The sequence below is a fragment of the Protopterus annectens genome, chromosome 13.part0, assembly GCF_019279795.1.
Source record: "Protopterus annectens isolate FY-2018-M chromosome 13.part0, PAN1.0, whole genome shotgun sequence".
Taxonomy (NCBI): Eukaryota; Metazoa; Chordata; order Ceratodontiformes; family Protopteridae; genus Protopterus; species Protopterus annectens.
The window spans coordinates 938,088,538-938,111,398 of record NC_056747.1 but is presented as its reverse complement, the minus strand read 5'-3'; the positions used below and the strand labels follow the sequence as shown (position 1 = coordinate 938,111,398).

General features: G+C 38.2%; 1 protein-coding gene across 1 annotated transcript in view; it reads left to right on the top strand.

Moving 5' to 3' along the window:
- PLEKHH3 (pleckstrin homology, MyTH4 and FERM domain containing H3) overlaps positions 1-22,861 on the top strand; it is a 777,695-nt gene that overhangs the window by 605,367 nt on the left and 149,467 nt on the right. The window contains exon 8 of the mRNA XM_044054707.1: positions 19,417-19,624. Within this exon, the coding sequence (XP_043910642.1) occupies positions 19,417-19,624 (208 nt within the window). The remainder of the gene's footprint in view (positions 1-19,416; positions 19,625-22,861) is intronic.

The following is a 22,861-nucleotide window of genomic DNA, read 5'->3' as shown; positions in this document are numbered from 1 at the left end:
GGACATCTGCCTTTGGAGGATTGGGTCTTGGTTTTATTTGGGATTGCATGATCCATGCATTCCTGAAGGTATTCATAGAATGCATTTATAAATGATTCTGCGGTCTGGGCTGTATTTTCCACAGGCCCGGGGGCTTTGAAGGATTCCACCTTGGTTTTGAGGAATGCGAAATTTGCTTTAGAGAAGTTTTTCACTGTGGTTTTCTGGGTAGGGGGTGGGGTCGGGATGTGAATATCCAGTGAGATCAGTTTATGGTCTGATCTTACCAGTGAGGGATACACTTCTGGTCTGGAGCATAGAATCCCCATGTTGGTGATGATCAGGTCTAGTATGTTTTCCCCTCTTGTGGGAGTGGTAACAAGTTGTTCCATAGCATTTGAGTTTATGAATTCTAGGAACCTTTGGGCTAGGGTGTTGGAGCTAGAGTAATGCTCCCAGTCTATGTTTGGGTACTTGAAGTTGCCCAATATAATGGTGTTTGGAGAGACCTTCATATTTTCCAGTGTTCTCAGGAAGGCCGAGTGGGGTTCCTGGGTTTGGGAGGGTGGTCTGTAGCAGTGTATAAACTGGAAGGCAGGTTTTACCCACTGTTAGTTGCACATGGATAGTCTCTGATGCTTCATACTTTGCCAACAACCTGGAGGTGTGGGTATCTTTGATGAATATCAATACTCCCCCTCCTTTTGTGGTTTGGTCCCATTACAGCATGATACCTTGTTTGGTGTTAAAGCAGAAGAGGTGTTAAAGAAAATGGAGGACAAAGCTAAATCTATGCAGACGGTTAAGGGTTTCTTACAGGTAGAGCCACCTAGAATTTGCAGATACTGGCCTACAAAGAATTGGTCCTTTCCAGAGTCAGACAGACCACAAAGGGACAGATACAGATGCCCAAGAGGCAGATCCCAACCCCAAGGTTCGTACAGGTCTAAACAATGGGGTGCTTCTACCTCCAAAAGTGGAGAAGACAAATCACAGCCGTACAGGAAACAGTCCCAATGACTTCCCCCTGCCTGCACCAAGCACTTAACTTCTGGCAGCACCTTTAGGGGGAAAACTAGCACTTTTTTCTCAAAATTGGCACATAATAGCCCAGGACAAATGGGTCCTTGACATAGTGTCACAAGGCTACAAGTTTCACTTCCATACCCTGCCAAGGACAAATGGTTGGCCAGACCTGCCAAAACATCAATGGGCAGAGGCACAAAAGCAAGTATCATCCCTCATGGACATGAGGGCCATTCAACAAGTACCAGAGCAAGAGCAGGGACAAGGATTTTATTCAAGACTTTTTTTGGTCCCAAGAAAGGACAAGACCTGGAGACCAATACTGGACCTATCTAGTCTAAACACATTTCTGGATATACCAAAATTCAAAATGTTGACTCTACAGCAACTTCTGCCCGTGCTGGGCAAGAAGGCTTGTCTTGTGACTTTAGACCTAAAAGAGGCATACCTGCATGTCCCAATCAGACCAACATGCAGAAGATACCTCAGATTCAAAGCTGGCTCAATGTACTACCAATTCTCTGCACTGCCCTTTGGCTTATTTACTGGGCTCAGGGTCTTCACAAAGTGCCTGGCACCAGTAATTGCATTCTGCATTCAAAGAGGAATACCAATATATGCGTATTTGGATGACTGCCTCATTCAAGCAGAGAACAAGGACATTCTACTACAGCATCTGGTGTTTGTAAAGAGATTACTACCATGTCTACGGTACACAGTCAAAGAAAAGAAATCAAAACTAGTACCCTCTCAGGAGATAATATTCCTGGGTGCAAGCTTAAATACAACAGCCCAGATGGCTTATCTCACGCCAGACAAACAAAAACAACTGACTACTTATTTCAACCTGTTGTCAACAAAGGCCCAGTTATCTACAAGAAAAATTCTGCAGGCTTTGGGCTTCATGGCATCCTGCATTCTACTAATTCCATATGCGAGACTGCATATGAGGAAACTTCAATGGTACCTAAAAAGTGTTTGGACTCAACATTGCCACAGTCTGGAAACAATAATTACCCTCATTCCCTGTCTGTAGCAGGAGTTTCGATGGTGGGCGAAGGCTTGTCACCTGAACAAGGGGCAGCCATTCACTTTACCCCCAGCGAGGCAAACATTAACAACAGATGTATCAGATTATGCCTGGGGGGCCCACATAGCAGGAAGGTGTATTCAAGGCACATGGTCCGCAAAACAAATGCATCTACATATCAATCAAAAAGAGATGCTACTTGTTCAGAATGCCGACAGCCTTCAAGGACCTACTTCATCCGGGACAACACCACAGTCATGTGATATATAAACAAGCAGGGAGACACTCATTCCTACCCCCTTTGCAGACTAGCCATGACTTTGTGGGACACAGCATTGACTTAACAAGTACATCTGCAGGCACAATTCCTGCCAGGAAAGATAAACACTCTGGCAGACGAACTAAGCAGAAATCTCATGGATCCCCACGAGTGGAAATTGGATCCATAAGTCTTCAGCATGATAACAAGGAAATGGGGATGCCCAGAGATAGATCTATTTGCCTCTCCTCACAACTACCAACTAAAAAGATTCTGCACAAGGACTAATCACAGACAAGCATGGAAAGTGGACGCCCTATCTTTCAGCTGGAAAAACTTAGCAGTATTTGCTTTTCCTCCACTGTCTCTCCTCCCCAAGGTACTCCTAAAGGTCAGACAAGAGAAGCCAAAAATGATACTGATTGCCCCAGACTGGCCCTGCCAGTACTGGTATCCAATTCTAAGGAACTTGTCTCAATGCCCGGCTTGGACTTTGCCTCGAATACCTCATCTACTATCCCAACAAGACAATCAGATCCTGCACAGCCAGCTAAAGAACTTAAATCTGGCAGCATGGCGGATAATGTAGTTATACAAAACGCGCCTCTCACTAAAGCTGTGATGGATGTCATTTTGGAGGCCAGAAGGCCTAGTACCAGAAAAACTTATGCTGGAAAATGGAATAGATTCTGTGCTTGGAACCAGGCACAAGGAATTGACGCAGCTGTACCAAATATTCCTCAGATTTTGCAATACTTAACTGAAATGCTGGACAAAGGCCTATCCTTTTCATCAATTAAAATTCATGCCTCTGTCATTTCGGCTCATTACAATAGAGAGCCACCAATCTTTTCTCATCCTTTGTTAAGGCAGTACCTCAGAGGAGCCAAAAACTTAAGGCCTCCAAGGAGATCACCAGTACCTGCATGGGACCTCAATTATGTCTTGGAAAAACTCACCCTGCCTCCTTTTGAGCCAGCTGCTACAGCTGATATAAAGTTTTTATCTTGGAAAACAGCTCTGCTCCTAGCAATAATGGCTGTGGAACCTTTTATCATTTTTTATCCAGACAGGGTTTCTCTGAGGACAAACCCTACATTCATGCCTAAGGTAGTGTCCAATGTGGCCCTTAACCAAGCTATTCATCTGCCTGTTTTCTATCCAAACCCACAGAATAAGGGGGAGAGAATTCTGCATTCTTTGGACATACACAGACAACTACGCTTCTACTTGAACCGAACCAAAGCTTTCAGAAAGACGGAGCAACTACTAGTGGCTTATGCTGCAGGATCACAAGGAAAGGCGATCTCAAAGCAGACTATTCCTAAATGGATAGGCCACTGCATTCATTTCTGCTATTCACAACACGGCAAGCCAGTGCCTAAGGGCATTAGGCCACATTCAACCAGAGCAGCAGCCACTTCAGCAGCCTTCATCAGGGGAGTACCAACCAAAGACATTTTAGAGGCTGCTACCTGGAGTTCAGTGCACACCTTTACAAAGCACTATCATTTACCACTCTACTCTAAATCCAGGGCAGGCTTTGCCACTGCAGTTCTGCAGGGCCTCATAGCCGCTCCTAATGCTATATTAGCACCAGCGTCCCAACCATTGCTTTGGGATTCAACTCAATCTGCAATGACTGCAACAGAGAAACACGATGAACATAGTACAGTTGTGTACACTTACCATAAATGTAGATGTTCGAGTGTATTCACTGTTGCAGTCCAGGTTACCCACCCACCATCCCCAATTTCTTTGCTGGAACTTATCTGCACTTCTGTAATCTATACAACCTATGTGGTGTATTTGCTTGTAGATGAAGGTATAATATATTTTGGTGCATACATGTTCTATTGGCATATGTTTTTAGCCTACCGTTTTGGGGACACCTGACATCTGGGGCAAGAAAAACTGAAGAAAATGGCATCAGCTGCATCTTTTATACCCCTGGCGCTCTGACGTCAGGGAAGAGGTGACAGCAACCGACGCCAGACCTAGACTTTGGAATTCAGGCCAACTGAGGGTAGCCCGCCAGCAGGATAACCCAAGTGTAATGACTGCAACAGTGAATACACTCAAACATCTACATTTATGGTAAGTGTACACAACTGTACTTTTTCTCTTACACTGGGCTAGGCCCATTTAACTTAGAGGACCTAGTGCTCGTGTAATTCTTCTGTAGGGCTAGGCCCATTTTAGTTAGAGGACCTAGTCCTCAGTTATTCTCTTTCTCTTTTCTCCTCTGGTTTTGCTTGTGTGTCTGCAATGTCTAAGGATAGCAAGGAGCATAAACCCTCTGGGTTAAAAAAATGCATGAAATGCTCCCAGAAAATGTCTTTGACGGATGGCCACAGTAGCTGTGTCTACTGCTTGGGAGCCATCCATTTGCAGGAATCATGTTTGTTCTGTCATGCTTTCTCTCCTAGAGTGTTGCAGGAGAGAAAGAGCAAGCTGATACTCAGGGGTCTTCTGAAGCCAACCTTTGAGGAAGCTTTATCTGGTTCTTCGGCTTCTTCTTCTTAAGTCTTCAAAGTCCAGATCTGACTCCAAATCAAAAGCTTCAAAAAGGCCTTCTCCGGCACCGGCTAGTGTCTTGGAGCTGCCTTCCAAATTAACAAAATCTGTCTCGACTCCTCAGTCTTCGGAGCTGAAGGAGAGTGCCCTGATTTCAGAGTCGGTCACATGTGCTTCGGTGCCGACTGCTGAAACTTTGGAAATAGTTGACTCTACTGCTCGGAGCCGGTCAGTAGAATCCCTACCGGTCTCCTTGCTGATCAAATCTCCAGTGCCTGCTAGGTCGAGATCCCCAACTTTATCTTCCAGATCTTCCAGGAATCTTTCAGAAGAAGATGTGGAGTGGGTAGTACTGAGACTCCTGAAGACATATGTTCTGCCTAATTTTTTGTTGGCTCTGACCCAGTCGGCTCCGGAGCCACTCGAACCAGTTTTGCCCTCATCTGTGATTCCTCCTCTGAGCCATGTTGGCTTTTTGGAACCAGAGTGCTTGTTACCAGTGGAGGAACCCTCTGTTCTGGCTCCCCTTGTTGCTGCATTGGAGCCAAGTTCAGCTCCGACATGCCCAGCTCTGTCTGTTGTGTCCAGGGACCAAGGCTCTTCTGTCAGCGCCATTGGGGAGGGTTTGAATCGATCTTTGTTGGTTCAGAGCCTTCCTCTCAGTGCTTCCGCCAGGGTGAGCTCAGACCCTGCATCTATCTTAGTGCCGATGGCTTGAGCTCCAGTGCCATCCTTTGTCTCTTCAGAGTGGGGAGGGTCTTCAGAGCCAGAGAGGTCGGCTTTTGAGGTGATGAGTGTGCTGTCTCAAGCTACAGCCCCTGCCAGTGGTACAAGCACTCTTTCCCCCCCAGGGCTCCCACTTAGGTCTCAGCACCTACTCTCTCCAGAGACAGCAGAGACCCACAGCCTCGGAAGCCACTGGCTGGTGGTCCCCACTCTTCCGAAACCTCCCCAGAAGGTCCCTTCGAGGAGCCTCCTCGGAAGAGGGTATGCAAGAGGAAGCGTATTGACTCCCAGGATGAGTCTCTGACATCGGACACAGACCTCGAGGAGTCAGAGGGGTCCCCCAAGTCATCCTCTGATGATGTCTCCTTTGTGGACATCCTGGAGATCCTTAAACAGAGGTGCAACTGACCCACTGTCAACCCTTCTGATGAGAAGTTGGTGTACCTGAAGGCTTTCGGGTCTCAAACCTCTGCCTCTTGGGTGTCTCTCTGGTTAGTCGGAGGTGTGGGATACTCCCGATGCAGTGGAGTCAGTTCCCAGAAGACCAAATAAGTTCCTGTCTGCCCCCCCTGGAAAATAATTCTTGTCTAAGGGCGTTCCCATAGATGCCATTGTGGTGGCGGCGGCCATGAAGAAGGAGTTGGCGGGAGACTTCTTCTTCTGTTCATCCGCCAAACAAGGAGTCTCGACAGATGGACAGATTTGGGAAGCATGTATTTAGTTCAGCGGCATTTACACTTCGATCTCTGAACTATCTTACCCACTTCACGAGATTGCAGAGGGATCTCCTCAAGGAGTTAGGTGATTCCATACAGGGTGCTTGTCCTGAGGGAGTCCATGATAGGATCTCTGCTCAGTTGTCCACCCTAAATTCAGTAGTTAACTCCTCCATGCGCCTTATCTCCCGTGCGGCTGATGGAGCGAGCAGTGCAGCAGGTTCAGAAGTTGCCCTTAGGCGACACTCCTGGATGTGCTTGTGTAACTTTGTGGAGCCTTTTAAGTCCACCTTCATCAATGCCCCGTTTGATGGTTCCTCCTTGTTTGGTCCCAAGGTGAAAGAAACACTCAGTGTGAGCAGGAAGGAAAGACTCTCTCTGCTGTGGAAGTCCGTTTTACCGTTCCCTCTCGACCATACCCCAAAAGTCAAAGGGGAGGTAAAATGTGGTTCAGAAATTCCCAGAGCATCTTTCTGGACACACAGAGTGAATCCTCCTTCAGAGGCAGAGGAGGAGGAAATGGTAGATGTCGCCCTAGAGGCAGGGGCGGTCCGCAATACCAGCAAGGCTGTGATTCCTTTCGAGGGCGGCCTTATCAGAACTTCTGATGTGGGGCCTGACTCAGTTTCTCTGGGGCCAGTCGGGGGTTGCATCACTTTGTATTCAGAAGCCTGGCTAAATATAACCCAAGACAAGTGGGTACAAAAGAGTTGTTACCAGAGGCTATATCATACCTTTTCCCTTCCACCATTTGTTCCCAAAAAGATCCCAGATGTTCCACCCAATCACAGGGATCAGGCAACTGTGGAGATCAACAAGTTGCTCTCAAAAAGAGTCATCCAGCCTGTCCCAGCAGACCAGACAGGATCTGGAACTTACTCCGGGTTCTTTTTAGTCCCAAAATGAACCGGAGATTGGAGGCCAATTTTGGACCTCAGCAGATTAAATGAATCTGTGAAGAAGGACAAGTTTCGGATGGTCACACTACAGTTGATACTCCCATTGTTAGGGAAAAACAATTGGATGTGCTCTCTGGATCTGCAAGACACCTACTACCATATAAAAATGGACAAGGCATCAAGGAGATGTCTGCGCTTCTGGCTGGGAGCCAGCCATTATCAGTTTTGTGCTCTGCCCTTTGGTCTCAACACAGCCCACAGGGTGTTTACCAAATGCATGGCATTAGTGACAGCTCACCTGAGATGTCAGGGATTCCAGGTGTTTCCGTATTTGGATGTCTGGCTTCTGACCGCCCCCACCAGGCGTCTACTCATCCAGAACAGGGATGCCACCATTCAGCTTTGTGCTCAACTAGGGATCTCCATAAACTGGGAAAAATCTGCATTACTGCCCTCGCAATCTGTGGTTTTTATAGATGCAGAGGTAGACACAGTGGATATGACCGTTCGTCTCCCCACCGAAAGAGCACAAAACCTCATCTCACAAGTTCTGCGTCTTCTTCCGCTTCGGAAGGTCAAAGCAAAATGGATTCTTCAACTTCGTGAAATGATGGCCTCAAACATTCTGTTAATACCATTAGCCAGGTTGCACATGAGAATCCTTCAATGGCTCCTGTTCTCCCAGTGGTCATTCCAATATCTACCGCTGAGTCACCCTGTCCTGCTGATGGAATCATGCAAAAAGAACCTTCATTGGTGGATAGCCCCCAACAACTTGTTCACAGGAGCTCCCTTTGTGCCTGCTCAACCCATTGCCACTGTGACCACGGATGCCTCCCAGGTCGGGTGGGGGAGGACATTATCTTGGCAGGACTGTCCATGGCACATGGCAAGAACACGAGGCTCATCTGCATATCAACGTTCTGGAGATGAGGGTGGTGCTTCTGGTGTTGCAAGCACTTCAGGACCTTCTTCCTCCAGAGATGATTGCGATACAGTCAGACATGTTGGTTATGTGGTATATCAACAAACAGGGCGGTACCAGATCTTACCCACTCTGTCGAGAGACCGTGCGAGTTTGGAAATGGGCAATTTCTTCCCAGCACTTTCTGGTGGCAATGCACATTCCAGGGACAACCAACGTGATAGCCGACAAGCTAAGCTGGGCAATCTTACTGCCTCACGAGTGGTCTCTGAAACGGGAAATAATGGAACAGATTTTCCAAAAATGGGGACACCCTTGCTGTGACCTTTTTGCCAGCCCAGTCAATGCCAAGTGCAGCAGTTATTTTTCCCTAATTCCCCCTCTGGGGGAAACACCCAGAGATGCTGTGGTCCACGATTGGCCCATGGGACTTCTATATGCCTTTCCTCCATTCCCTCTTATCCCCAAAGTGATTCAGAAAACCAATTGGCTCTGAAGCAAGTTGATCCTCATTGCTCCTTACTGGCCTCGTCAGGTCTGGTTCCTCTTCCTCGTGCCTCTTCTCCTGGATGATCCTTGGATTCTGGACCCAGTTCCAGATCTATTGACCCACATGTCAGGTTCGCTACACCCCTCTCTCCACACCCTCAAATTGACAGCTTGGCTGCTCCAGTTCCATCTCTAGTCAGGCTTCATGATGTTTCTTCATCATTGTTCCATATTCTCTTATCCTTGTATAAACCCTCAACCAGAAGGCTGTATAACAGTAAATGGAAAAGTTTTTCTATTTGGGCACAGAAAATGAAAGTGGATCCTTACACCACTCCAATTCCTGTGATTCTGGAATTCCTTTCGGAGCTTTTTCAGCAGGGATCTGCCGCGGCCACCATCAAAGTACAATTGGCGGCAATCTCTCATTTTTATTTAGGGTCTCCAAATGTCAACCTTATGCCTCATAAGCTATGCAGGACTTTCTTGAGAGGAGCCACTTTACTGAGACCACCATTACAAGAACCTGTGGCTTCTTGGGACTTAAATTTTGTGTTGTCCAAATTGACATCCCCTCCCTTTGAACCATTTCATTCATCTTCTTTAAAATATTTGTCTTGGAAGACTGTGTTTTTCGTAGCTATTACATCAGTCAGACGTGTATCTGAGCTACAAGCCCTGTCTATTAAGCCACCTTATTTAGTCTTTCATAAAGACAGGGTTTCTTTATGTACCAATCCTTCGTTTGTTCAACTGCCACATTAAATCAGTCCATTGAGCTTCCAGTCTTCTTTCCTAGTCATTGCAATGCAGCTGAATATCGTTTCCACCAGCTGGATGTTCATAGACAGCTACGTTTTTATTTGCAATGGACCAAAGAATTTCAGAAGTCAGACCAGTTATTCATTTCTTTTTCCAACTCCAGATTGGGCTTACCAGTTTCTAAGGTGACATTGTCTAACTGGATTTCTAGTTGCATAGCCTTCATCTACAGTTCGGAGGGCAGACCTTTACCCCACAGGATCAAGGCTTACTCTACCAGGTCTCTGTTTTCCTCTACAGACTTTCATGCCAGGGTACCACTTGATCATATATGTGCAGCAGCTACGTGGGCTACCCCTCACACCTTTATTACTCATTATAAGTTGGATTTGGCTTCTAGGGGTAGAGCATCCTTTGGGTCCACTGTGCTCAGGAGTATTTTCCAATGAGCCACCCAAGAGTAAGGTGCTAGGGACGCTGTCCCATATGTAAAAATGAAGATAAGATTGGACTACCTAACCTAAAGAAGTTATGTACTCACCATAACATTCCATGTTGGTAGTCCATCTCACCCTTCATTTTTACCAACCCGCTCTCCTGCTCCCATCCTGGAAGATCTGGAGGTAATACTTTAAATTTCTTGGTTGGTGACCCTTTAGTATTAGTTTGTTGATTAAGGGTTTTTTTTCTGTTACTAGCGAGCAGCAAACAAGATCTGGGGATTGCACTGGTGCACCATGGGATACCTGCTTAGCCACGAGCCAACCAGAAGTCTTTGAGCTTAAAAATCGGCCGGGTCAGAGCCGAGGATCGGCTCCAAACTCATATGTAAAAATGAAGGGTGAGATGGACTACCAACATGGAACGTTATGGTGAGTACATAACTTCTTTTTAACAAATTAGTGAATTTAGAGAATGTAGGAGGAGATTCTGAAGTCCAATTACTTGTTATTTTTCTAGCCACTGCTAATATCGCACAGAGTAGAGAATATTTTATTTTTTTGACACAATGTGGAACAGGTGTATTAAAGACCACCAGAGATTTGATAAGAGTAAAGTTACCTGAAAAAAATATCTGTACAAAATCATTAATGTTCTTCCAAAACAAAATAAGAACAGGGCAATCATAGAACATGTGGACCCAGCCTATATCTGTATCTTATTTACATTTGTTGCATATGTTCCATTTTTGTTTATTTTATTCATTAATTGTGGAGTATAAAATGATCTGTTCATAAACCTCCACGTGTATAATCTCCATTTTAGAGATAATGTTTTCCCAGCTGATTTTAAAATATTTTCTTTGTCTTGATCACTAGGATAGCGGATTGCTATTATTAATAGTGTAATAATAATTCCAATGATTTTCTGGGCAAGAGTATGTTTCTTCTCTTACAGTTCTAAAAAAATGAAAGGTTGTTAGAGTATGTTTGTTTGTGTTGAAGAATTAGATGAAAACAATGTATTAAGATAGAGGTATCTTCTTTTGTAGTTGGCATAATCATTTGTAATTTCTTGTCTATGCTAAGTGTTTGTACATTTAGCCACATGGATTTATCTAATTGAAAGTCATGTAATATACTTTCAACACTTTTAGTCTTAAAGTCAGATATCAAGTGAAACCAAAATTTAAGTTCTTTGTGATTTGAGAAAGAAACTGTATTTAACTCTGAGGTTATTAATATACCTTGAGTAAAAGCTATGGGGAATAATAGAGTGAAACACTCCTTATATCTGATATGTTTATATATGAAATTCCTAAAAGTTACTAAGATGTTGTGAATGTAACACGTTGTGTAGGGCAATATTGTTTGTAAAGTAAAATAATCTTTTAGAATCCATAAAATGGGATTATTTATTATTTCTAACTTAAGAGTAGAAAGTTTCAGTATTAATTGCATGGCGGATGACTCCCATAATAACTTCCATTTAGCTAAGTAGGTAGTGTTTAGGAGTTGAGTAATCACCTTAATTATAGAGGAGATGGAATAGAGAATTAGATCAGGAAAAGCAATCCCTCCATTACTCTAGCTATGTAAGTGTTGATTAAGAGATAATCTTTACTTATTTGGATACCAAAAGAAGTTTAATATCAGAGTTTATTTTGTTAATAATTTTTTTAGAAGGAAGAATTAAGATAGATTGGATAATGTATACTATTTTAGGCAAGATAATCATTTTTATGATAGTTAACCTCTCTTCTGTAGTGAATGTTATTATTTTCCATTTTGAGATTAGATTTTGAATATTACTAAAACATTTGTCATAGTTAAGTCGTATAATTGTTTTAATATCTTTAGCAAGGATAATTCCCAAATAAGTGATTTGGTCTAAAATAAGTGATTTAAGAGTATTATATATAATTTTGTTATTTTTATTTGAATATACGGGTAATATTTTTGTTTTATCTTCATTGAAAGACAATCCAGAGATAGTTTGAAAGGTTTTGATAGAATTTGATAAAGTAGATATTGAAGAGTCATTACCTTTTGTAGTTATATGGGCATCATCAGCGAATAACTGTATTTTTGGTGTTGTATCTTCATCTATGTTTAGTCCTTCAATATTCTTGTCAATTCTTGTAGCATTTGCCCGTGGTTCCATTATTAAAGTGAACAACAATGACGAAAGAGGCCAGCCCTGTTTAGTACCTTTTATAATGAGAATTTTGTTTGAAGTATATGTACCTATTTTTATATAGGCTAAAGCTCCTTTATATAGATTTTTTAGTAAGTTTATGACATTATTTGAGAAATTCATGCATTCTAGTAGTGTAAACAAATAATCCCAATCTATTGAGTCAAAAGCCACATTAATGTCCAAACTAATTGGAGTTAAGTATTTTTTTTCTTGTGAGAGAAATCTATAAGTGCTGAGGTTCGTCTAATGTTATCAAATGTGCTTCTGTTAATTACAAAACCAGTTTGATCATCATCAATTAAAAAGGTTAAATTTTTCTTAATTCTTTCAGTGTAGATGTTCATGAACATCTTATAATCAACATTTAATAAGGAATATAGGTCTGTATGAGGAGCAATATTTGGGGTCCTTGTTAGATTTTAAGATTGGTGAGATGAACGTAGGGGGAATCATAAATTCAGTCTGGGCAATATTATATATATTATGAAGTAATGTTATAGCTGTTTTAGGCATGATTTTATATATGTTTCAGATATGATGCTATCATTCCCTGGTGCCTTGTTAGGTTTGAGTTTATTAATTTGAGTTATTATGTCATTACATGTGATTTGTTTATCAATATTTTCTATCTGTAATTTTAGTCTATTTTTGAGATTTGTATTGATGAAATGTTTTATGTTATCCTTAGATTCAGTGGGATGCAAAAATTGATTGATTGTATGAAAGTGACTTCTAAATTCTTCTATTATATCCTGTATATTGTATACTTCCTTCTTTTCTTCAAAGAATATATTTATTTGATATGATTCTGTTTGTTTAACCTTTTAGTTTTATTCTTAAGATTAGTTAAGTGTTTAGGGTTTAAAGAATATGCTAGAAATTTATATTTTTCTAATGTAATCATAATTTTATGGTGAAGTATTTTTCTATATTCTTCATTAAGTTTATTTATTTCATCTTTAATATTACTGGATGCGAGTTTATCTTTGTTTTTAAGATACAATGAGTCAAGGTTGTTCTGAGTAGTGTTTAGATCTTTGTCCCAGATTTTTTCTTTTATTATGATGCCATTTGTTAATTTGTCCATAAAGATAGGCTTTTAAAGCATCCCATATACAAGTGTCTTGAGTATTGGATTCTGTATTTAAGCTAATAAAACTTTGTATTTCTTCTTTTATAAATGTTTGAAATTCATTTAATTGTGTAAGGTATGCTGGTATTCTTTTTATTTGTATATTGGGAAAATTATTTATTTTGAACTTAAAATTGCATTATGATCCGATATTGGGCATGAAATGATTTTATTATATGTTAGGTCATATAATATTTGAGTGGAAAGTAATATTCTGTCTATTCTAGAATATGACTTGTGTCTGTTAGAGTAAAACATGCATTTTAGAGTGCTAGAATCTGCAAAGTCATAGATATCCTTTAGTTGATAAGCATTCATAAAATGTATTAGCTGTTTAGCTTGTGGAGTAATTTTTCTCTTCTCTAAGTTTGTTGAGTCTTTTGAGTTTAGGATACAATTAAAATCTCCTGCCATGACTATATTTCTTATAGAATAAGATACTATCTGATTTAAATGTTGTTTAATTGTGTTGGTGCCTATACCTGGTAGCCAGTAGTTATTTATTAAAGTATATATTTTTTTGTTTATTTCAATTATGGCTAAACATAACAAACCTTTGCTATCTTTATATATGTTAATTATTCTTGGTAGAGGAAGAGATTTATCCCAAAGAATAGCAACACCTCTCTTCTTTTTTGTATGTTCAGAACTTGTAATAAGTATATATTTATTTGTGTTTATGTATTTGATACCATCTTCTAATAAATGGGTTTCTTGTAAGAAAATTATATTGGGCTTATGTAAAGCTAGATATTTGAACATACTGCTTCTTTTTATGGAATTAAGACCATTGATATTAATCGAAATACCTCAATGTGGTCATATTAAACAAAGTCTTAAAAAATATAAGTTTTGTAACATGTCAATATTACATAAGTAATTTGTGTATCATCTCTCTTTTATATTGTGAGTTCAAATTAAATATAATAAACATTAACTTATCGATGTGGGTAATAATTATTTCATAAACAATATCATTTAGGATGTTATATATGTGAATAATGAAGGATGTCAAAAGAAATGTATTAGCAATCTTTGTTACATGTTGTTGTAAGAAAAAAACAAAAACAGCTCCCCGTCTGGAGTTAGAAACTCCTCATCTCAATGGCATCAACCACTGAGATCAAACCTTCAAACAGCAACAGCAGAATAAAGCTACCACTTGTTATATATATTATGTAACATCAATTGAAAGTGATACTGGGTAATAGAAAAGAAGCATTTTTAAAACTAATAAAGATTTATTACATTTGTCTCATCTGGATTGCTTATGTATTTTAAATGTTAATGAATCTATGAATATATCCTTATTTAACAGAGAAGTCTATGAGAATATTATAAAGGAAACTTAACTGATATAAAACAAGATTAGACTATGACTATAAAACAAGATTAGACTATGATGACTATACATAAGAAAGTAAATGTTTAGGCGTATGTGAGTTGTATGTATGACTTTAAAGACAGAATCAGCATTTTATCTTAAGGTTTTTTAGAAATCTAATTAAGATAAATAAAAAGAATTTGAATAACTTTATAAATACAAAAGATATTTGTCTTAAGAAAATGCGTAATCTGTAATTTGTTATTGGATGTCAGTATAACCATTCTTCTTGTATTATCATAGATGACTTATAGGTAAGCTTCTCTAAACCAAATAACAGTCAGATATGTAGAATAAAAGTTAATATTTTTAAAACAAAAATATTGAACAATTGAACACGTTGTTAAATGAAAAAAGTATTTAGAAACGTTCTTAGCCTATAATATATGTTTCTAGTAAATATTTACAAAAACATTTATAATTTTGTATTGATTAGACATATAGCATTCTGACACCTTAAGGTCATGTAATATGGTAGGAACCCATACTGACTGTTAAGGGTACTTAAATATATTAAACATATGTAATGAGACTGTATGGGAGACATTCATTTATCAAAGATATACATAAAGAACAACTGCTTCTGTATAATATTTAGATTAGATAATGCATTTACTAAATAGCATCATTTATTTATAATGTGTCGCAATAATTGTATCTCCTGGTATAATATAGTAACAATGTGCATGTATTCTACCAAACGAAAATGAATAAACTGTAAAAGGTCTTATGCATCAATGATGTGCATACAACAAGTTGAGTCAGTGTTACTACAACTGTAGGCATCTAAAGTGCAGGAAAGGTTATATCTTATCTATCATAGTCGGTCTATTTTTTTGATACATTGCCATTAAAATACAGGCGTTTATTACTTATGAATTATGCTAAATATGTGAGGTTTATCAGAAATTATCAGGGAAAATAACACTGCAAATTCTGTACAGTTATTTCAACAGTACCATAAATAAAATGAGGAGACTGCATAACTTCATTAACCCTGGAAGTGTCATTATTTCCATTGTTATATGTAAAAATCTTCAGTATATTTTTTTTAATGCACTAGGTAACTCAGCTTCAGTAACAGAGGGGGTAATGCACCACTTCAAAATTAATTTGAGCAAACAATCTTATTAACTGAAGTATATAAACTGCAGAAGTATATATCCTTTTGTTAAAAGAGTGCAGTTTTTGCAAAACAAAGTATCCATCAGAGAGTTGTCAATAAACTTAAATATTCACAAAATATGGTTTCAGTAGGTGACTATAAGTCAGATTATATACAACTGAATATATGTTTAAATTTGTTTGTACTCAGTATCTGCACATATTTATTATTCTAAAGCAGTAAACCTTTAGTTAAGCTTAAAGCTTCGCTTCTTCTTTGAGATTAGTTATTATAAAATCTTTGTCACATGTAATACATTTAAAATATTGTGTTATATATAATATGTTGACAAATTTTCAGTTTAATGTAAGAACTGCCTACCTATATTTATAATCAGTGCCAGGTACTCATTTTCTTTACTTGCGCTTGTAGTCTGATATGTAACTGCATAGTATTTGTTGATCCACATAGATTTAAACTGCAGGACATGTTCGTTTTTTTTTTTAAAAAAATACTCTTTAAGCAAAAAATTATAATAAAGAGGCCGCTTTTCAGCAAAAAACAAAGTTATAGTTCCTTGATCAGCTTGTCCAGTAGCAATGATGTCATCAGAGAGCTTCGTAGGACTGCAAACGCGAAGTAGAAGCTGTTCTTGCCTTTCCAGGAAGAAAAGACTGAAATGAGAAAGTACAGGCCCGCAGACAATCCCCACAAGCTCTCGCTGATCCAAAGTTGTCTCTCTTGGTTAAAATGAGAAATAATGAGTGAAAAAAGGTTCGGAAAGCTTTTTCTTTGTAATTTAAACTCAGCTGTTGAAACCTGTAATGTTCGCTAGCTTGTGAGTGGTCCAACAATCTGTGCACAAATCACTATTAACAGTACTAAACATATATAAAAGAATAAACAGCAACAATAAGAGAAAAAACAGCCTCCTCAAGCAAATACATACTGACTGCTCTACTATTATCTTTGTTATTGTTAAAATCCCTAAGATTTGTACCATAGCATTTTTTCAGTATATACACAACTTTTATGAATGAAAGCATCTCTGGGTAGTATATAGTCTCCGGTTTTAATTAAATATCTTTTAAAATGAAACAAAGTAAAGGACTTAACTGAAACAAAGAAAGGTAACACATGTCCTGAACTATTCAGGGAAATATAAAGCATAGTCCCGGGTACCATACTGTTGAGATATGTTATTGTTTGATTTATAGGTAGTTAACATCTTAATAAGAAGATTAAGAGAGTATCTCCTTCAATTTTATTTGTTGTAAGAAACATAAGAGCATATATGAGGCTTAATAACGTATAATGAAGGAGACATTATATGTTAACTTTTCCCTTTGTCTTTTATTATTATCTTCTCATTTTTATTAAGTGATTTATATTCCCTTATTTAGTCATCACATAAAGCTCTGCCCCTTTCATAGTTATTAACAGTTATAATAATATGTTGTAGATAAATAAGGGAGTCTGTATTAATATAAGACAGAAAGTTCAGCTTATAATTACAAGTATACCCTTTTATTTCATAAAGGATAACATTATACTTGAATAACAAGTGTTATGTATTTATTAGAATTATTAATAAGTAATTATAAGTAATTAACTGTAATAATAATATTTTTATATTTAATGAGCTATAGGTAACTTTTATAAAGTTTTTTTTTTTTTGTTAAAGAAATGAGAAGCTCTTACCTTGCAAGAAGATCACAACAATATAGAATTATCCAACAACAGCATAGATCAAAAGGAAATGAAAAGAAAGAATATAGTTGTATTTATTTATTTGTTCTTTAGTCTCTTGCTTTTCAGCAGATTTCCATGTAGAATTTGAAGCAATTCTTTTAAGCGAAGCGTTTGCCTACTCCATTTCTTCTATTTTCCTCTATAACTCTATGGTTTTTAACATAAGATAGAGCTGAATCCAGATCTTCAAATATTTTAGGTCCCTCTGAAAGGAAAATCTTCAGATTTGCAGGAAACAAAAGGTGTGTTTTGATAGGTATCTTTTTCAGTTCTTTGATCAGTGGCAAAAAAACTTTCCTCTTATTTATGACTAGTGAAGAGAAGTCATTGTCAAAGCGAATAATAGAGTCATTATATTTCAGAGGAGATCTAGACCAAGCAGTTTTTAAAACTAGCTCTTTATCTGAGGAAGATAGAAATTTAACAATAACTGACCTAGGTTGCTTTCTGGTAGAAGTATTTACAGCAGCCAATGACCGGTGTGCTCTCTCAATGCCAAAAGACATAGCCTCTGGTGGGTCTAAGATAGTAGGTATCCAGGTGTTGAGAAAATGTCATATTGTTTCCTTCTACATTTTCTGGCAAACTAAAGATCCTTAGATTATTTTTGTGAGATCTGTTTTCGAGGTCATCAAGTTTGCTCTGCATCTGGGTGTTTGGTTTAAGCAAGAATTCAATGTTGTGTTCAGTTTCCATTATTCTGCCATCCATGTCATTCAAAGATTCCTCAATGCCAGTTATTTGGACTTTTTTGCTGTTTCAGATCTTCGTGTAGTAATTCTATTTGTTTAGTGGCTTTCTCGTTAAAATTGTCTATTTTACAGTCAGATTTATCTTTCTTGGTAGGTAAATCCTGTATGCTAGATAAAAGAGTTTGTAGTTCTCTTCTGAGACTGGCATCTTGACTGGCAGTCTTGTTTAAGGACATGATGAAAACTAGTCAGTTGAGAAGATATTTTCAACATAGAATTTTGACTGGAAATTATGTCTTCAGAATATTTTTTTGTAGATATTCATGTAGATGAAGCTGAAAACTATTTAAATATGTAAAAAAATGATCAAAGTTCCCAGTTTGAAGACAATAATCCAGTATAAATGGAAATTATTATGTGGAGCTAATAAATTCTGCTGCTACTCAGAACCCGTGTAACCATGCCCCCCGTGTGTGTGGTTTTTGAGGTGCTGTGTCTGGGTTCAATGGCATTTAACTTGAATAAACTGGCATTCTTTGAGATTAGGTCAAAATTCTGCATAGGAGGGTAGTTCTTTTAAGTAAATATTGAGAAAAGTGCAGAGTTAGGGAGCTAGTGTGGAGAAAGCATGATTGGTGCAGTGTAGTTTAGTTAAAGATGTGACCAGATTGGGGGTTGAATGTCAGAAATGTCTAAGGTTGCATGAGGAGATTATCAAAAAAAAAATATGTATATATAAGAAAGTAACAACTATTAAGTAGAGTTATACAGATTTAACAGTGCAACTATCCTGGATTATGTTATTCTGAAAATAAAACAAAATATAATGTGCACCTGCTATGAGAAAAAAAATAGATGGACAGCTTTGTATGATAGTTTATCGTGTTGGAAGGGAAATTAAAAACAAAATTAATTATCCCAGTGCAGTATGCTAACAGAATCAATGAATGTAAATGAATGGGTAACTCATTAACTTCCCAATCACCATGACTTAGCACAACACTTTCATCGTTGAACAAAATGTAAAATATCTTCCTGCTGATGCTTAGTAAAGCTCTAAAACAGCTGTTATGACCAGCTAATCATAGATGTTATGTGCAAGTGAAATGCTATGATTTCGTTAAGTAGTTTTATGAAATTTCTGAAGTGTGAGAGTAAAGTTATTGTGCTACATTCCAACTCCTCCTCCTTCTGTTATGCTGCAAACACCATGTATATGTATTTATATATGTATGGGAGAGCAAGAAAATGTACTTGTAGGCCCATGTTTGTGCATATGCAAGAAGTAGTGTGTCATGTGTACATGTGTGTTTGTGTATTTGTGTGAAATATGAGAGAGAAGGTAATTAGACATTCTCAGAATGTTCTTTTTTCTGTTACTAGAACACAAAGATTATTTCCAGAAACAGAGATGGCTAAGTATGCAGAATTCATTTCGGAGTCCCTACTAAAGACAAAGCTCAGACAGTGTGTTCCGTCCTGTGAAGAAATTCTAGTATTGATGCACCGACAAGAGATGGTGTGTACCATTCATCTCCCTGGGTCAGGCAGCTGCAAAATCACCATCAGCTCTCACACCACTGCTGAAGAGGTAAGTAAGATGATGTCCCAAGAGGCGAATGAGGCAAAAAGACAAACAAAACATGTTATAAATGCTGCACAGCCTCTCATTGCAGTCAGTCGCAGATTGTGTACCTTCGACCCTTCGCAGTTTTCAGTTCATGGGACCAACTTGTTCTTTAGGACCACACACACACATAAACATGTTCTTCTGGGTTCGCCCTCCTAATTGTTTTAAAGATATAAAAAAAGAAACTGGTATGGACAAAGGAAAACTTTCTTTTCAGGAGTTTCACTAAAAGCATTCAGTCTAGCAATGGACCTTAAGAACAGTAAATGTTAGATGGTGCTTGTGTTTTCAGAACCGTTAGTTAAAATATCTAGTGTAAGAAGAAAGAAAAAAACTTCAGAATTGTTTTTCTTTGGAGGCTTCTGCATTGTTTCTGCTATGAAAATTTGCAACTAACAAACTAGAAAATGTTAGAAAAAGAGGCAGTTGTACAAAGTAAAATTAATCTGTGATTTAATGGTAATGGTAGCATTAATCAAGTACATGTTGGGGAGAGACTGAAAAGTATTAACACCAGATTTAAAAGTAGAGGGACATTAGTTATTAAAAGAAGATCAGTGAAAAATGTGGTGTAATGAAATCTAGTGATGACCAACCAAATCAATTTCTCAGGGTTGTTTAAACCTTCCTTTTCTTATTTATTCTCCACTTACCCTCTCAGTCAAGGAATGTAGAATACATACCAATACTCTGAACCCACGGTGGTGGTGCTGCGGTAGTGTTGTCGCCTCACAATAAGATGCTGTCCGGTTTGATTCTCAGCTAGAGCATCTTCTGCTTGAGACATGCATGAATGGGCATACCTTCGTTGAAAGTTGTGTGTCAGGGCTGGTAACTCGGCACGTAAAAATCAACTGCCAATCATTAGCGGACCGGAGTTCCGCTGTGGCGACCCCTAACCGGGAAAAGCCGAAAGACAGAACAACAACAACTCTGAACGCAAACGATAATCCCTGTAATCTGTCAACTGTAAATGGATATTAAGTCTCATATTTGCTCAAAAACTTTAGCTTACCTTTCTCCCACTTTCTTCTTTGCCTGGGAACTTTGGGTGAGTGAAGTTGTTACTGTGACATAGGCTAAACCACTGATACAGTTTGTGCCACCTGACATTTCTGCTTTGATCCCAGATGTGACCTCTGACCTGATTGCTATACATTTTAAAACATTTACAGAGCATATCCACTGGTTTATATTGGACATATTTCAGTAACCCCATAATTACTAAATGTATTTTTCATCAGATAAGGCCATAGTTTAACATTTGTGAAATAAAAGGTTTGTAGTTTACACTGCCGTGCAGCAGTAACTTGTATATAGATTAGAATTTTTAAAGATTTACGTGTTACAACCATAAGTAGAATAACAAGATATGTAAAAAGAGGGATAACAAGATATGTAAGAAAGGCTATGTATGGACAGGACTATAATATAACACACACACGTATATGTGTGTGTGTGTGTGTATTTATATATATATATATATATATATATATATATATATATATAAAATGTGTGTTGTGTGTGTGTGTATATAAATTACAGAGGTCACATAACCAACACTAAATGTTAAAATTATTTCTATTTTTACCAGACAAAGGCAGAACTAATAATTCACCACTGTAACTTTAAGTCTGGCTACTTTAGTTACTCATCCTGGTGGATGCATCACTGCTTTCTTCTCTTATAAAAAAAATGTTTGGGATGCACACTGGTTTATAACCCCACACATCATGAAGATCAGGTAATGACATTTGTCATTTTTATTTGGATTAAGCATAACAGGCAGTGCCTGTCACTGGCACAGGACTATTTCTTGAGCTTAAGAGTGTAGTAATTTGGCATTTGTTAAATATGCATGTCACTTCTTCTTCTTTCGGCTTCTCCCTGTTAGGGGTCGCCACAGCGGAACTCCGTACTGCACTAAATAGCATGCATCCTTTTTTGTATAAAGATCTCAGCAGGAAAGGAAAACTCTGACCCTTGTCTGGGGATTGAGCATCTCACATTTTATGGGGTTGTCCGTGCCGATGGACCAGCAAGGAGTCTCTGGACAGTTTGGTACCTGGTTTTCCTCAAGAGCAGTTTTTCCTTTTAATTAGGAAACCACTGTGAAGATGAGACACACAAACATCCATTACAGTACAAACCTTACTTAGTATATTATTGATGACTCAACGGGGGTGGGGGGACTACACTTGCCTGTGAGATGTTTCCTGTTGAGTTGTTAATAGGCCCATGGCTTATTCTACAACAGGTGCTTTTTTTTCCAGAATGATTTTACTAATTTTATAACACAATAACTTAATACTGTAGTAACAAGAAAAAACAAACTATGTACAATGCCCATAACAACTAAAAAAGAAATGTACATAGGAGAACACTTAATATTTTTCTAACAGATTAGACAATTTTGTCCAAGCAATTAAATTATGGGTTGTGTTGTTAGTTCTTGCTTTTATCGTAGCAATCTCATTCTTACAATTTTATTTCATAAGATGAATAAACTTAACTTTAAAGACGGGAGTAGATTGGAATTTCCTGTTTTAGTAACAATTTTCCTTGCTATAGAGAGGACAGACCATAGTAAAAATGTTTGGTTTTTAGGAATGACTTATACACGCCAGAACAAGAAAGATGTGGATTCCTTCACTGATTTGTAAACAAAGTTTTTTTTATCTTTTTCTGAGAATACTTGTCTATTAACTTCACTTGCATAATTCCAAAAAGAAACATCTGTTTTGCTAAAATCATTTCTGAGAATTGTATAAATAACAGATATGTATGAAGTATTCTTGGGGGAACTATTAATAATTGTTGAGATAAAATTCAAGATTTTTAAGTTACTCTTATTGTATGCCTCTAATGAGGGTACGAGCTTAGTATGTATAAAATCCTTACAAGTTTGGATGTCCAATCAAATGCAATTTTGCAGACTATATCTGCTGATCAAATAGTCTGCAGAACTTATTTTATTAGCTGAGATAATAGGTCACCCTTCTTAAATTCTAACATTTTCTGAGTATCAAAAGATATCAGACATTCATTTGTGTAAGCAATAGGAAACATAACCTCTGTCCAGGACATAATTATTAATAAATTCTTAATTAATTGATTAGAAAACATAAGGTTTTTAAACAGCAGCAATATTTGGTTTATAGAGGTGTGAGAACGAATTTTGACCTTTCACTTTGAGTA